The sequence below is a fragment of the Tachysurus vachellii genome, chromosome 17, assembly GCF_030014155.1.
Source record: "Tachysurus vachellii isolate PV-2020 chromosome 17, HZAU_Pvac_v1, whole genome shotgun sequence".
Lineage (NCBI taxonomy): Eukaryota > Metazoa > Chordata > Actinopteri > Siluriformes > Bagridae > Tachysurus > Tachysurus vachellii.
Window position 1 is genome coordinate 16,312,895 of NC_083476.1, and position 14,987 is coordinate 16,327,881.

At 37.6% G+C, this 14,987-nt stretch overlaps 1 protein-coding gene across 4 annotated transcripts in view; it reads left to right on the plus strand.

Moving 5' to 3' along the window:
• The window catches only part of stim1b (stromal interaction molecule 1b), a 31,974-nt gene that overhangs the window by 11,981 nt on the left and 5,006 nt on the right, over positions 1-14,987 (plus strand). For 3 of the 4 annotated variants that reach the window (XM_060890667.1, XM_060890670.1, XM_060890669.1), the window contains 8 exons: positions 706-818; positions 4,292-4,469; positions 9,626-9,803; positions 10,280-10,444; positions 10,866-10,966; positions 11,132-11,367; positions 11,562-11,636; positions 14,229-14,286. In XM_060890667.1, the coding sequence (XP_060746650.1) occupies positions 706-818; positions 4,292-4,469; positions 9,626-9,803; positions 10,280-10,444; positions 10,866-10,966; positions 11,132-11,367; positions 11,562-11,636; positions 14,229-14,286 (1,104 nt within the window). The remainder of the gene's footprint in view (positions 1-705; positions 819-4,291; positions 4,470-9,625; positions 9,804-10,279; positions 10,445-10,865; positions 10,967-11,131; positions 11,368-11,561; positions 11,637-14,228; positions 14,287-14,987) is intronic. The other variant, XM_060890668.1, reaches the window with a different exon arrangement.

Genomic DNA, 14,987 nt, shown 5'->3' on the forward strand with positions numbered 1-14,987 from the left:
CACTAGTACACCAGACACCTCATCAAAATATCAGCAGATTGTTGAGCTTAGCTTTCTTAGCTAAGGTTTCTCTTCTCAAATTAAGCAAAAAATTTATTCTTTGAATCTGGCAAGTATTTAAATTTTTCTCTGTAGGTGTTTAACCATGTGGTATTTTGCACATTATGCTAGCAGCAGAGTTAGATGATGGCTTTGTTCTAGTCTTTATTTTGCTCTGATTCATAAGTATTTCCATATACCTACATGTTCCTGATTAAGAAAAAAATGTCCTTCAGCTGTGTGTGATGTTTGATATGCAAAGGTTTTTTCCACACGTTGTGTAGTGCAGCAGAGGCGTGGGTTTCAAAATGAGTATCATATACTGTAGTTACGCATCAATGTGCATCACAAGACCGTAGGGTGTAGATATTTCTAGATATTGAACCTCTTAATTCCTTAAGGGACCCTTTATATATATATATATATATATATATATATATATATATATATATATATATATATATAAAATAGCTCAGACTTGAAATCTGCTTGTTCTAAGAACTGGAGCTAGGCATTTTTTCGACCCTTGAGTTAGAATGGTTCATTAAGTCTGTATACTGTATGTTGCACAAGACTAATCTAAACCTAATCTAGATCTTTTGCTGTATTGTATGCATTTGAAATTTCTTTATAAACTGTACATTATGTATCACCTCTCATCATTAGACTGGCTGTGAAAAATGCCACCCTGATGCTGTCTGTGTTGAAGATCCTGGACCGCAGTCATGCTCAGAAACTGCAGCTTAAAGCTCTGGAGATAGTCCTGTTCGACCAAGAGTGTAGGCATCCCAGTTACTCAATTTTGTCTTTAGAAGTATTGGAATATACATTTCTGATAGCTAAGTGCTAATATTATATGCTGTTCTAAAGCAAATTTGAATTATTGTTACTGCAATGTTCAGACAAATGACAAAACAAGGCCAAAAGACAGTGAGGTAAATAACACAACAGGCTATGCAAGTAGTCAAATGCAGACTGGGGACCAACTGCTTCTTTGATAAATGAATCCTAAATTAATACTAAAATGTTACACATCATTTCAACCATAACAAAAGTCATCCAAAGCCAAACCTGTCCAGCTTGACAAAGCAAGCTGCCTTGGTCTGCCAAGCCTGGAATTAAAGAACCGTGTGTGGCCTGTGTGAGTCCTGACCTCAACCCCACTGAACACATTTGGGATGACCAGAAATGCAAACTGCACTCCAATCCTTGTCGCCTGTTATTGGAACCTGACCTCACTAACACAAATCCCCATAGCAATGTTTTAAAATCTGGTTGAAAGCCTTCTCAGAAGAGTGGAGCTGACAGGGCTAAATCTGGAAAGGGAACAGAGGGATATTATAGTCAGTGAAAGACAAAAAAACAACATTTTTGGTGCTGTGAAATATTTAACAATTATTAAATATCTGCCTTGCTAAGGTGTCTAGCAAGCAAAAAGCCAACACTGTGGGAATTTTCCTGTTACAAAATTAATTTGACTGTCTAATTATCTAGCAGATGAGCACTCCAATTGATTCACATGAAACCATATGGTGAATTCTATTAGATCATACTACAGTATCTATTTGATTATTCTGTAGTGTTGTTGGAGAATTATAGTTATAGTAGATGTAGAGGAGCCTGCAGTCTCTCATGGGATTACACAGTAATGCAGAAAGAATTGGTGTTGTTCATGGGGATTGTTGAGAATAGGTTTGCAGGTTAAGTCAGGCACATCCAGAGTCTATTTCTAGATTCAGAGAAAACACACTTAGGATTATTTTTACATGTAAGTGAATATTTTCAGTCCGTGTTTGGAAATAGCCAGGTGCTGTGGAGGGAGAAAGCATACACAGCTGGCTAAGCATAGAGAGAGATAGAGAGAGAGAGAGAGAGAAAGAGAGAGAGAGAAAGAGAGAGAGAGAGTGGTAAAGAGTAATGCTGCCATGCCACATTCTTTCAAGATAATTATCTTCCTCAAAGCTTCACTATTTGAAGGTTTTTGGTTATTACTAAGCATGTAACTTCAAACTAACCCCAACCCTAACTTTACAACCTTATCCAAAGCTGCTAATTTTTACTTTCTTTACTTACATTTATATCCTACACAGGTTGGTGCTGCTACTTTGAACTCAAAAACCTTTAGACTTAGTAGTTCAACATTTTAATCACTGAACCTGCAGTGAAAGTCTGCACCCTTCAAATCAAGTTACAATTTGAACATTTATAACACAGCTAGCTGCAATCCACTAATTAGCTTGGACAAGCGATATTCTAAGAGTGCTTTTATTTTCTCTTAACTGCACTTTGACGTTTCATTGTTTATATCTTTCCACTCCTCTTTGTTCACCATGTAAATTTCCACCTATTAGTTCAAAAACGGTTACTACAATAGTGTTAGTGAAACCATCAGTGTACATAGCAAATGGTATGAACATTTTTTCATGAACATAACTTTTGCTTGTGACAGTTTTGAGCAAATATTTGAATTTTAATCTTTCTACTACTCTCACCCAAGATATTAAAATCTTTCTAGGGACCTGTTTTTTTTTTCACTCCATCTAGAGTCTGTAGATGTTTATTGACTTTACGTTTTTAAAGATCAAGTTCTAAGAGACACTTTTATATCTTAGAATGAGGCTTAGAAAAATATTGTTCTTTGTAAGCACCCATGTTCTTGAAATGGGAATGTTTATTTGACCAGCGAACTCTTAATTGAAAATGAAACCCAAGGAAGATTGATGTACTAATGGCATACCATGAGTAACTCCATTACTGGCAAGCTTCCACTTTTACCATGTTAGGCTGACAGCTCTTAATATATGCAAAGGTTATTTATATGCTATCAAACACATGATATCCTGCCTTCAGCAAAATAACAACAGTAATAATATTAGGATTGAATCTGATATCCCAAAATTATGTTACACTGTACATAAAACATAGAAATCTGTCTTGTAAGCTGCAGAGCGATCTAAACCAGTTGGAGACCCATCAGTGCCATAATGACGATTTGTGGCCAGATGTCCAGGAGAACATAGATGCCAATTATCACTCCGCTGTTAATCAGAGTGACAACTGCAGGTGTCTGTAAGCTCTTTCATATCAAAGAAGGTAGTTAGCATCTTTTCTAAGCACATTCTGCATCACACGTCCTGTGATGCTTCACAAGCAGCAGCTTGAACAGATGTAGTGTCTTCACATGTCCCAGAGGAAACATGTCTGTCCTCATCCTGTCAGATCTGTAGCTGAAACAGACGAGGACACACGGTATTAGCACACATATACACAATCCACCCAGTAGAATGCCACACTTGACAAAAGCAGCGGAGGAAATTAAATCAACAGCATTAACAGAAAACATTGTATGGAAACAGCAGAATAGCAAATAATCCAATTAAGTTCTGTAACTAGAATGCTCTGTATAGATAAACCAATAACAACTCAAACTAAACCTGAAATGACTATAAATATGTTTTTAATCACATAACATGCACTATGAGAGAGAGAGAGAGAAACAGTCAGACAGACAGACAGACAGACAGAGAGAGAGAGATAGAGAGAGGGAGAGACAGAGAGACATGCACTAATTTCCCCACTGCACTTTCTTTATTGTGTAGAGTATGTAAAATGAACTGTAGACGGAAATAGAATTTGCTAATCTGTTGATCGAAATCTTACTGTCATGTAGCTGCAGGAAAGCCCAGTTTCTACAGGCAAAGGCCAGATTTCCACAGCAGTAAAATATCATATTCATAAATCTTCTAAATTTAAAAAAAGAAAAATACTCCTTTTTCAAAACTAGTCATTTTCATGTTTAAATATGAAATGACTAGTTTTATCATTCTTTTAATCCGAGTATCTTACACTCTCCATTAATTTGCAATCACAGATCCAAAGTGAAGAAGTAGGACATTTAAATTATATGTATATATATATATATATATATATATATATATATATATATATATATATATATATATATATATATATATATATATATATATATAGATAGATAGATAGATAGATAGATAGATAGATAGATATTTATTTATATATTTGTTATTTTGTAGTATGATCAGAATAATCATGGGTTGTTTTCCTAAATAAATTAAATCATTCAATAAAAAGATTTCTTATGAACTGGATATTGGTTTTGTAGCTGGACCTTAGTTTCTGTAACACATGCTAGCACATTGCATTGCATTACATTGCATTGCTAGCACAGGTGCTCACTGAACATTTAATTGACCCGTTGCTATTTTTTTTCAAGTGAACTCGTACGGCCACTTGAAAGACTTGGTGCTGGTGGTGTCCATTGTAATCGGTGTAGCAGGCTGCTGGTTTGCCTACATCCAGAACCGCAACTCGAGGGATCACATGGGCAAGATGATGAAAGACTTGGAGGGACTGCAGAGAGCAGAGCAGAGTCTTCTGGACCTGCAGCAAAAGTGAGTGTCACCAGTTACATTTTACCTATTTGCATACTTATTGCATGAAAGTGCAGTTTCTGGAAACCAGTAGCAAAAGAGTTTTACAGTAGAAAAGCAGCATGAACATTAGCACATAGACAGGATACCTTGACAGCAAAGGACTAAATATTCATATAAGACTGAATATTTTTGCCAAGAATTAATAACTAAATTTCGAATTTAATGTGTGCATATTTTAGTTTTATCTTTATTGTGGCAACCTATAAAAATATTAAACTATGTAGCCTGTGAGAATTAATGTGACAACAGTTTTTCATCTCAGTCACAGAGGGTTGATTGCTGTTTCCTTCGAGTGTTTGCACTAAATAGAAATGTATTACGTTTACTAAGAATTTAGTGGTGTTCTTACACTTTTCTGACTTTTTATTCCTCTGTATTGTCCAGGAAACTCTAAACACCCTGTCCTCTGAACTCATATGTGCACTCAAGGACACACCTTTAATACATTTCAATGCAAAATTAATTTCATGCTTCCTTAAATACCTTAATTAAATTTAGCAGAAGAGGTAAATATGACAAGGAAACCTGTCATTTTAAGATCACCATATTTAACAAAATCAAAATGAAAAATTATAAAATTTGTATGAATGCCGATAACTTATTCCTGCACACAGACTTCCATAATTGGTCATAAATGCACGACCACTCTGAGCTGCTCTCATATCCATATATGCACCCAATTTACACATGTATGGTTCATTGTGGTTGGTTCCTGTTTCGACTGGTTCTTTTTCTTGAATATACATGTTAAAGGCCATTTGTACTATCTCATGTGTTGTACAGTATGTGATACAAAGACATGTTGCATACTGTCACATACTCTTATTTCACACCTGTCTCAAAAAAACAGACTATACTGTATATCCACAAAATTACACTACATTACTTTTTGTTTCTGTGAGATCAGCCAAGAACCTAAGAAGCCAAGAAGCTAATGTGACAGGATTCACAAGCCATAGTTAACTTTACTGCTATCTTTAGATAGTTAGCTAACTTTAGGTATGCAATCATAAAACTATTTATTGGGGCTCTCACATTTAAAAAAAAACGAAATACGTTTTAGTGTCATGATGTGTGTGTCCAGCTGTTGCTACCATCATTATACAAGTCCTCTCACATAGGATATCACACTACGGTTGCCAAATCCATAGTTGTCCTATAGAATTGGGTTACTTTTGACTCAACACTGCTTGTTTATTTACTTTTTTGTCTGAGGGTCCAGGATTGTATATTTGTAATACACTAGACATTGGGAATCCTCAGGGGAAATCCCCAAAGCTCAGGGAGAACATGCAAACTCCATTCACACACTGGAGGTGCGAGATATTAAATTAAACAGTAAAACACTACATTGTACCACTTGTGAGCCAAATGTGTAATCTGGAAAAAGATATTTAAGAATAAACTAGTCTGTTACATACTGTTTGTGGACTGAGAATACAGAATCCTGATGTTGGCCTACAGGAAAGAAACCTGATATGGTCTTTTGCTGTTGCTTTTGCTGTTGTAGTCAAAATATTTGACATGTAAAGCGTTCTCAGGAGATCCACATGTTTTGAAATACTCAATGCAGCCTCTGTGGATTGCCAGAACCATGTCATGGTTAAAGTGAATGAGATCACATTTCTTCTCAATGCTGATGTTTAACTGAAGCTTTTGAAAGTCTTGATTCTATGTGTTGTGCTGCTGTCACATGATTGGCTGATGATGACTCTCTAGGTTTACACATGTTACTTATAAAGTGGTCAGTGAGTAATGTATACATTCTTGGAAGAGATAAAGTGAGTGTTGTTCTATCAAAGATATGCTTCCTTGCAGTCATGGTTCATTTTCAGTCAGTTAGATATTGCTGATAGAGGCGGCACTCTCTGGCTGGGTGACATAAGCCTCCTCCAAAAGTCCTTAAATGGGAAAAGAGAAGCCGGACAGCTGTGCAGTAAATCCGAACTGTTTGTTTCAGACAATCCAGACTGTTGACCACTGCACTGTTCAACCATAGCGTTGCACAAAAATCCTTTTAATGCAGTTCACAGCTCTGTTACAATCGCTGATTTGAGCCTGATTTTTCCTGATTTAAACCCCACAGAATACAGGCCTTATCTCCACCATGCCACAGCCAGTCTCATTCTGTTTGTTAAGCTCTGCAGCCATCGAACATTCCATAAACTTTCCAAAACTTTCCATTTCAACAGATTCTTACGAAGATTAGGGCGTAATGTTGCAGATATAACGTTTCTGAAATGTTCGAACATCCCTTGTAATAATGATGTGATAATGGTCTCTAAATGTCACACCACGTTTCCACTTCCACCAGATAATCAAAGAACCGTCATTGTTCTAACAGCTAAATATGTTAAAGCAACATTGTAGGAACGTTTGTACACACCATGTAAAAGAATTGTCATAATATAAATAAATAAATATAAATAAATAAATAAATCCACAGATTTGATTGTTGTTCCTGGGACCATAATTTCATAACTGTACCATTACTTATTGGTAGGTTTAGAGTTTTTCTAGCTTATCACTATTTCAGTATTTCTTAAAAGCTGATTTGTAATGATGTTGATTATTAAAGCAATGAAACCTGTAAATATTCCTGGGATTTTGTCTCAGCTGGAATTCACACCTAGATCCACTTCACATGTTTTGACATGTAAAACAAATATGCAAGCACAAAACCAGCACACCTTTCTTTAACCTGAAGCAGTGTGCTATAATTGTGCAATAATTTTTATTGGTCATTGCTGGATCACTGTGTGTGACATGAATGTTTCTGTCCTTCACACTAAGTCCTGCTTGGAACATGGTGCTGGCTGTTCGCCACATCTCTGACCTTCATCCTGTCAGTCTGCTGTGAGAAAGCTTTGTGGTTTGTGAATGAATGAACTAACGCACTCGCTCCCTCCTACTTTACAGCCAACTCAATGCTGTTTCATTTTAAAATCATTTACAGTTCTACAGTTTGGCCTGTTGTTTCATTTTAAGAAGAAATCTTTTTAATAATTAGGTTTAAATAATAATAATAATAATAATAATAATAATAATAATAATAATAATAATAATAATAATAATAACTGGTTAGTAGATTTTGTTGGGACTGCACAACATTCATATTGACATGGCCTCAAACAATATTTACTGTACATGATTGCCTATAAAACTTGATGTACTGTATGCTATGGGCTGCTTTCCAGTGAACTTTTAGAGTAAACTTGTAATACTGTGTCAACAAGACTTGAACAAATTGTCTACCAGTTTTTTTATCAAGAGAACAAACATGGCAGCTGATCATAACACTGCGCTCTTAGTAAAAAAAAAAAATTATCTTCATGGTCATTCAGTTGCACACAGTAGGGCAGGTTTTTGTCACAGTGTGCAGTGTGGGGAACACAGAATAGCTGATAGCATGAACTGTCCTTTTTGAGGTTAAATCAATGGAGCATTGGCTAAGCAACGTTTGTTATTTCGTTCAGTTGTACAAAATTGTAATTGTTAAAGGTAATTAGCATTTCAGCAGAGCATAAGATGTATGGAGATGAGAGTGATTATGAAGATTAGCATTTCTTGAGTGACTTGAGCACTTCAAAAATTTTAATTCATGAATATGAACTCGCTCACTGCCCTTATCCACTGACTAGAACTGAATTCATCTCTGATAAATTGAAGATACTGTTTCTAATGTTTCTTTGTAGTGTTCATTGATAGTTTTGGTTTAGTATAATAACTGCTGTCGGTTTTTCTCTCAGAGTAATGCCAGGCATTGTCTAGTGTCATAACTGTCAGCTTGATTTACACCTCACTTCCTGTTCACACTGCAATTGCATCAGTATTGCACACGCGATGACGGCAACAGGACAGAACCACTCCCTCTTTCTTTCATGTTAGCCTTGTTGTTCAAACTTCTTCCCCTTAAAGTTTGAACCTTTCATAATGGTTTTATTTAGTTTTAAAATGAATAGATTGCTAAAGAAGAAGAAAAACAGTTTGCAAAAGCAGTCTGTCAAATGTAGGTTGTCTCAGCTTTGTGTGTGTGTGTGTGTGTGTGTGTGTGTGTGTGAGAGAGAGAGAGAGAGAGAGAGAGAGAGAGAGAGAGAGAGAGAGAAATGGCAAGTTACTACACTGTACAGGTCACATCTTGTTTAGACAAGCTGTGAGATGAAAAAAGGAGACACAGGCAAATGTTTATTAGATTACAATGTTCAAAATACAAATTCTGTCATGTGTGTACTTCAGGTACTTCTTGTAATGCCTTCCTTAGTCTCCCTCTGCTGGTAGACAAGAACTGCATGTCTGTTTTACAAGACAAATCGCCATTCATAATTCTCAAATTGGGCAAATAATCAAACTGCTCTCCGTATTATGTGTGTGTGTGTGTGTGTGTGTGTGTGTGTGTGTGTGTGTTTACTTTGTGCCCTGTTTTTTTCCTGCATTGTTTTTTATTTAAGACTTGATATGCAACAGTGATATAGTGATGCAGCCTGACATCAATTTGCCTACGATTACATTTTTAATGAAGTAAATCACAAACATGATCCTTTTTTAAGAATTGTAAATAATATCTGTAAATAGTTTTAATGAAGCATGAAAATTAACTGCAGGACTGTAGTGACACATTTTTTATACTGAAATGCTGCATTCTTAAATCTGATTTGTTTATAACAGCAGCTTATTTTCATGTGTTATATTAATGTTTTTTAAAATACTTTAATGTTTTTGTAGTAACAGATTTATAAAAGCATGTAGTGAAGCGAGCAGGGTCTCAGTAAGCTGCATTTTATTTATCTTATTAGCCTAAAGACAGAAAAATATGAATAATGAGGTTCCTGTTATAAAAGGAAAGATTTTTTTTGTGGATGTTCTACAATGTACTTATAAACAGATAAGAATTATGTCATTCTTTAATAAATCAAAAATGTGATGGTGAATCACTTCCTGTTATTGGAAAAAAATCAGCTTTGGGGTGCTAGTTGTAACTGTTCTTTCACTTGGCTGCATTACGCCACCCTCTTTCTGTTTTGCGCAACCCACCAGTGTTTCCACAAATGAGGCACAAATGCAGAAAATACCTATGAAATGATTTGCACTCTGAAACCAAAATTGTGTGCGTGTAGGCTCCAGATAGAGCAGGACAAGCAACGCTCAGTGGAGGTGGAGAAGGTGAATCTGGAGCAGAAGTTGCGAGATGAGATTAATGAGGCTAAAAGTGAGGCTCAGAGACTCAAAAAGCTGCGTGAGGGCACAGAGAACGAACTGAGCTGTCAAAAATATGCAGAGGAGGAACTGGAGCAGGTGACACACACACACACACACACACACACACACACTAAGATATGGATTGTTAGAAAGACCTTTTTTCCAGTGGTAAAAAAAATTATTATTGGATGTTGATGTTTTACCTTCTGAAATCATTTAGCTTGATATAGGAATGAAATAATAAATAAAACATATTACATATTCAGACAAATGTAAAACTTGAAAAGAATCACATTTTTTTAAAACTAATATTTCTCATAATATTTGATAAATGATATATTAATATTTCTCACACATTATTTTGAATAAATAAACAAACAAACAAACAAACAAATAAATAAATACATAACACTACAATATAAAAGTATTCTTCAGAATTTTCACTGTTTGTAGTTGATGTTATATAAAAATATTAAAACTTTTTATTTTTTCAATTTAAAATTTAACTTTGGCAAATGTGTGTGTGTGTGTGTGTGTGTGTGTGTGTGTGTGTGTGTGTGTGTGTGTTGTAGGTGCGCACAGCTCTAAAGAAGGCAGAGAAGGAGCTGGAGTCAAGGTCCTGGTCTCCACCTGAGTTACTGCAGAAGTGGCTGCAGGTCACACATGAGGTGGAGGTGCAGTACTACAACATAAAGAAACAGAATGCTGAGAAACAGCTTCTGCTGGCTAAGGATGGGGTGAGTCTCTCTCTCTCTCTCTCTCTGTCAGCGGTACAGGGATAAAACAGACCCAAATGCAGGATAGCTAAAATAAACTAATTTAATAAATAAAACACACAAAACAGGGACACAGACAAAACCAGACATGACACAAGACATGACTAGAGGCGACACCTAGGACGAGGATTCCACGCCGCCATAGGGATTGCGGCATTGTTAAATACACAAGACAGTTAAACACATCAGGAACAGGTGTGCAGAGGCAGGGAGGAATAAACAAGGGCAGGGCAGACACATGAACACTGAACATAAACAAAAGCACATGTCCAAAGTCCGGGCTGGATCCAGACACCTCTCTCTCTCTCTCTTTAGCTTTCTTTCTCTCTTACACGGACACAAACACAAATTTTGTACATATTTGTGTCTTTTCTTCCGCCAGGCAGAGAAGATAAAGAAGAAGAGAGGCACATTGTTTGGGACGTTCCACTTGGCTCACAGCTCCTCACTGGACGACGTCGATCACAAAATCTTGTCAGCCAAGTAAGTCTGTATTTGATGAGCACAGCATGAGCCATACATACTATCATTGTTATGCTGATCCAGTTAGGAACATTAGCTCCAAGTTGTTCCAGTGGAAGAAAATACTGGCCTTGTGACATGCACCAAATACGTTTCCATATCACTTTCTCACTGTCCCCCTCACAGACAGGCTTTAGGGGAGGTAACAGCAGCTCTGAGGGAGAAGCTGCATCGCTGGCAGCAGATCGAGTCTCTCACAGGTTTGAGCCTTGTAAATAATCCAGGCCTGTCCTATCTGGCCTCAGCCCTCAACCTGGACCCTGCCTGCCTGGGGATTAGAACTGCCCCTCCGCAGCACCTGCTGCTTTCTGACGATCTGGATGACATGGACGAGGACATTCTGTCCCCTGGAACTCTTCGCTGTGAGTTCAGCCGTCACCACACACACATACACATATACATACATAAACACACAAACACTCCTGCACTGAATGAAAAACCTGGCAAAGGTTCCCTCAGAAGAGCTTGAATGACTGCTCTGGTCCTTTAAGCCTGTAATGTTATTGGAGAAGTGAGGAGTTCATGAAGCTCTGTTCTAACTGCCTGATCTTTACAGATGCCGCCTGGCAGATGGACCGGAGTGTTAGCGACCTTTGGCCTGTGGCATCAGAGAGCCTATGGAAACATTCTGGTTGGAATCACCTCGATATAATCTCAGCTAATCCTAACATATCCCTCCATGTCCCTCCTAACTGTTCTTGTTTTCTTCCAGTCTCTGTGGAATGTGTACTAATAACCCCTAAGCCACCAGCAGCCACTTGAAATCTACATCTTAATTTTTCATTAAAAGGATTTAACTGCATCCTGTGGTGTAGATCTGCGGGTTCACTTCTGACTCGGACATACACGGCTTGGGACAACGTTAGGTTTAACAGATTTAAAGCCTTAGTATTTGCATGCTTTGAGTCAGCCCAGACGTGCTTAGAAACGTTTTCCATGTGTTTTTCATAGATATTGTCTGGTTTTCACTCAGACTTGTTGGAAGTCGCATCTGAAAGTCCAACTAAAATATATGACGTTTAGAAGGAGTTTTTTTAGGGGCTCAGGACTATATCTTAAATTCAAAATTCCATAAGTTTCTAGTGACTTATCTTGGTCAAGTGACTTATCTTTGAGAGATTGGAATATGCTCTGGACAGGACACCAGTCCATCACAAGGCACCTAACACGTACTGTATAACCACACACTCATTCACACCTAGGGGCAGTTCAGAATAGCCAGTCTAGAAATTATAATGAATTAGAGGTTACATATTAATATAAACTGGGGCTACTGGCAGAGCTACTTTTTTAGGCAATTTATTTAAATCTTCTGACCGATCACAGTCAAGCATTCAGAGCACTGTGGTTTAACTGTGTTTATACTAGCTCCTTTTAGTCCCCTGGTAGTCCAGCAGCAGGCCCATGCTCTCACTGTTTTGCCCCGGGATTCGATTCCCAGGCAAGGAACAAATCCAGCCACTGAATAGTTAGCTATCAGTGCTGGACCCAAGCCTGGATAAAAATGGGAGGGTTATGTCACGAAGGGCATCCGGCATAAAAGCATGTGCTAAATCGAATATGCTGACCAGATGATGCGCTGTGGCGACCCTGGACAGGGAGCAGCTGAGGGAACAACAACATAATAGCTCCTTAAAAATGTGCAACCTCTATATACATCAGAATGTTTGCTTGTTTTTATGAGCAACATATGACATTTCACACATCCTGTTAACTTTAAAGGTGTAAAGAGGTCAAACTTCCTCTCCCTAAGATTGCTTGAACAGGAAAGATATGGTATTTGAACATTTCTTCTGGTTGAGACATTTCTAAAGCTGTCTCATTTCTAACAGTCAACAACCCACAGTTAGTTCCTACAGAGCAGGAAGAGAAATGAAATGCTGAAGCAAACATCCTCCACTCAACAGTAATAATCACTATATTTATTTATTTATCGAACTTATTCCTCTTTAAAGAGGTCCTTAAGTATCACTATTCATAGGAACATCACATTCTGATGGGACGGCTTGTGTGCAGCTTTTACACCCCCTTAAATGTTTACGGCTTGTAGTTTAGAGTTGAGCTAGATCCTGTAAACCATTTATTTTGTTTAACACAGCTGTTTGTTGGCTGTGTGGCCTGACAGTTCATTTCTATAAGCAGAACTGTTGGTAGGAGGTAGTATGTTCAACATTTATTTAAATGATGGTCTCATGAATTACATCCAGTGCAACAACAACAACTTACAACTCTGAAGGGCTATAATAAATATTTTTTAAAAATTGGTCTAAATAAGTCCAAAACATTCCCATTTAAAGTGGGAAATACTCTGACCATAGGATTTATTTGACCCAAAAACTTGATAAACAGCAAATAATGCCTTCGTTTTTCTTTATAATCAGCAGCTAACACAGCTGTCACAGCCGCTGATATGTATTTTGTGTGTGTGCATGTGAATGTGTGTGTGCGTGCGTGTGTGTATTTGTAAAACTTTATATATCCACTGAACTTTTTGATACACTAACATGATCTTTCTTGTATTGTGTTCAGTATTTCTGGTATGCCAACTGTTTTTTTTTTAGCCCATAGCTTTTAGCACTTCCTGTTAGTCAGCTTTCTTTTTCCTGTAACCTTTATCTGTATTCACTCACATACACAAGTGCTTTACTGACTTATCAGAGTTCACTTGCAACAGAAATTCAATACAAAAAAAGCTTGTGTCTCATGATCATCACAGTGTTGAGAGCAAATCTGAACAAAATCAATACTGTTGTTTCATCAGCTGTTTGGTTTGATTTGGTTTCACTGTATAATTAAATAAACCCGAAAGCGTAGGTTGAGGTGTTTTCTGAAATGTAAATACAGAGATGGAACAAGGTGAAGAGACTTTTGACTGTTTTGCCAAGTAAATGTTGAAATAAATCCCCAGGCATACAAAGAATCATTAGATAACATAGTTTAAATAAATTATTCAAGCATTTATTGTCACATTTTGTTTGTCTATCCAAAAATTAAGAACACTTTACATAGCAAAAGAACCAAGTATCGATTTCTCACTGAACCGAGACTAGCAGCTGTAAAAGTGCCCTAAGATGTAGCACATCTTCTAGTTTCTCGTAAGGTTAACTTTAATACACCCTCTTGCTAGTATTTGTATGACTTTCCTACTCCAGAAAAAGTTATTGTACCATGTTATTAATAAATAGGGTAATTAAAGCTCATTAACGTGTGATGCTCTCTACAGCTTCCAGTGCGATGGTGACGCGGCCACATCACGCTGACCCTTCGCTGAGCTTTCAGAGGTTGGTAGAAGACACTGAGGGTGAAGTGGGTCCTCTGTACACCCCTCGGGCCCCCTGTCGCCCGCACGCACGGCAAGCTCGCAGCCACTCTATAGGCCAGATGGAGTTCCTGCCTGTACCTTCTCTGTCCTCTTCTCTATCTCATCCCTCCATTTCTTCTCCTCTGCGACAGTCGCTCACTTCTTCTTCTGGCTCTCGTTTCGCTGGCCTGCTCTTCCGCACGTCTAACTGCCATTCTGTGGAGGCAGTGCTCGGCCTCCCACCCCTGGGGTTCAGTGCTGCTCAGCAACACCGGAGAGCCAAGAGCAGCGGGTATCTCACACTGTTGCAGCAGGGTGCAGCTAACCACTCAAGTGTGACTCATAACTAGCTCTAAGATTGAGACTAAATGCTGCTCTTCAGTGGCAACACCCATGTTTCTGAGTTCTGCATGTTTCTGTATAAGCTGGAGTTGTGGTATTATTCAGGCAGTAGAGAAAAAAAACAAACCAGACGATTTTACTGGTAGTGTCTAGCTAGTGCTTTGGCCACACATCTCTCGATAAATCAGTTTTTATAACTAAAAATTGTAAATATAGTAATATTTGACAGCAAATGAAAAGTTATTCAACAATAACATGTTGGCAATTTACCTTAATGCACTGAAACTCATTTGTTATCCGTTACATACACTTTCACACGTTTCCCCAAGCATACTTCAA